This window comes from Hydra vulgaris, chromosome 06, assembly GCF_038396675.1.
Source record: "Hydra vulgaris chromosome 06, alternate assembly HydraT2T_AEP".
NCBI lineage: Eukaryota > Metazoa > Cnidaria > Hydrozoa > Anthoathecata > Hydridae > Hydra > Hydra vulgaris.
The window spans coordinates 55,071,243-55,072,691 of NC_088925.1; the positions used below are offsets into that span (position 1 = coordinate 55,071,243).

Consider the following 1,449-nt stretch of genomic DNA (forward strand, 5'->3'; position numbering starts at 1 on the left):
ATATATATATATATATATATATATATATATATATATATATATATATATATATATATATATACAGTGCTTCAAGAAAGTATTAGCACACTCGTAATTATTTTATTATAGACAACTTTAAATCAGTATAAATTGTAAAGTAATTTTAATTTTGAACTAGTTTTTTTTTTAAATGAAAGGTAAAGCCAATTAAATTTAATTATAATGTCAAATATTGTCAACCTGCTTGTTTATTTTATGAGTTAATTAGAAGTTTAATGATTACTCGGAAAAATGTCTGAAATAAAGTGTGCAAAAGTATTAGCGCACTCATTTAAAATGTATTAGCACACTCGTTTAATTCATTTGAGAAAAACTTTTTTGGTTAATTTTTGTTAAAAACTCTCTGCTGATTAATAATAGTCAATAAAAAATGTAAGAACAATAAATTGAAGTGGCGGAAATATCATTTGAAATACAGTTAGTTAATACTTCAAAACTGCAAAAAAAAAAAATGGGTTTAAGGAGCATAACAATTGAAACAATGTGGCAAGTTGTTGGCCTGAACAAAAGTGGTCTAAGCAATCAAGAAATCGGACGTCAACTTGAAATCAGTGAATGCAGCGTTAGAACAACGCTCAAAAACTATAATGAGTTTGGAACAGTCGAAGACAAAAGTCGCTCTGGTCGTCCCAAAAAAATGTCAGAAAGGGACGAAAATAAAGCAATTATGCTTGCTAGACGCAACCCAAACATAAACATAGCCGAAATTGCCTCAGACCTGAATACAGCGTTGGGTGCACATCAAGTAAGCCGATCAACAATTAGCAAGCTTTTGAAGAAAAAACTTCTCAAATCATACCTTGCAACAAAGAAGCCACTATTAAGTATCAAAGACCGTCACAAGCAAAGAAAATGGTGCAAAGAAAGAGCTGCATGGACTGTAGAGCAATGGAGAAAGGTAATTTTCTCGGACAAGTCAAAATTTGAACTTTTTAATCGCAAGAAAAGGGTTGTCGTGAGGAGATACAAAACGAAAAATATAATCCTCGTTTTTTTATGTCAAGAGTTCAAAGAGGAGGAGGTTCAATTAGCATTTGGGGCTGCATTGCTGGATCTAGCAATGGACTGGCGCATCTTTACACTGATAATATACATTGATATAGAGAGATATTAGAAGGTTATTTAAAGCCATCAATGGACGTTTTCAAGGCAAACTCCACCTGGCAATTTCAACAAGATAACGCTCCTTGCCACACAGCACGCTCAATAAAGCAATACATGGAAAAAAAATGGTTTCCTATTGAAAATAAATCCTATTGAAAATCTTTGGAGTTGGATGGACTGCAAATAACAAAAAAGCAAGCCCACTAACTTGGTGCAGTTCAAAACGCAGATGCAAGAGTTGTGGAATACCCTGCCACAAGAACTAATCAGAAAACTTATAGATTCTATGCCGCGCAGAGTCTTAGC

At 33.0% G+C, this 1,449-nt stretch overlaps 1 protein-coding gene across 1 annotated transcript; it reads left to right on the forward strand.

Annotated features, from left to right (window-relative positions):
- Window positions 1-490: 490 nt before the first annotated feature.
- LOC136081514 (uncharacterized) lies at window positions 491-1,153 on the forward strand. Its single transcript, XM_065798836.1, has one exon. It carries the CDS (start codon window positions 491-493, stop codon window positions 1,151-1,153), a length of 663 nt encoding a protein of 220 aa, XP_065654908.1.
- Window positions 1,154-1,449: the final 296 nt, after the last annotated feature.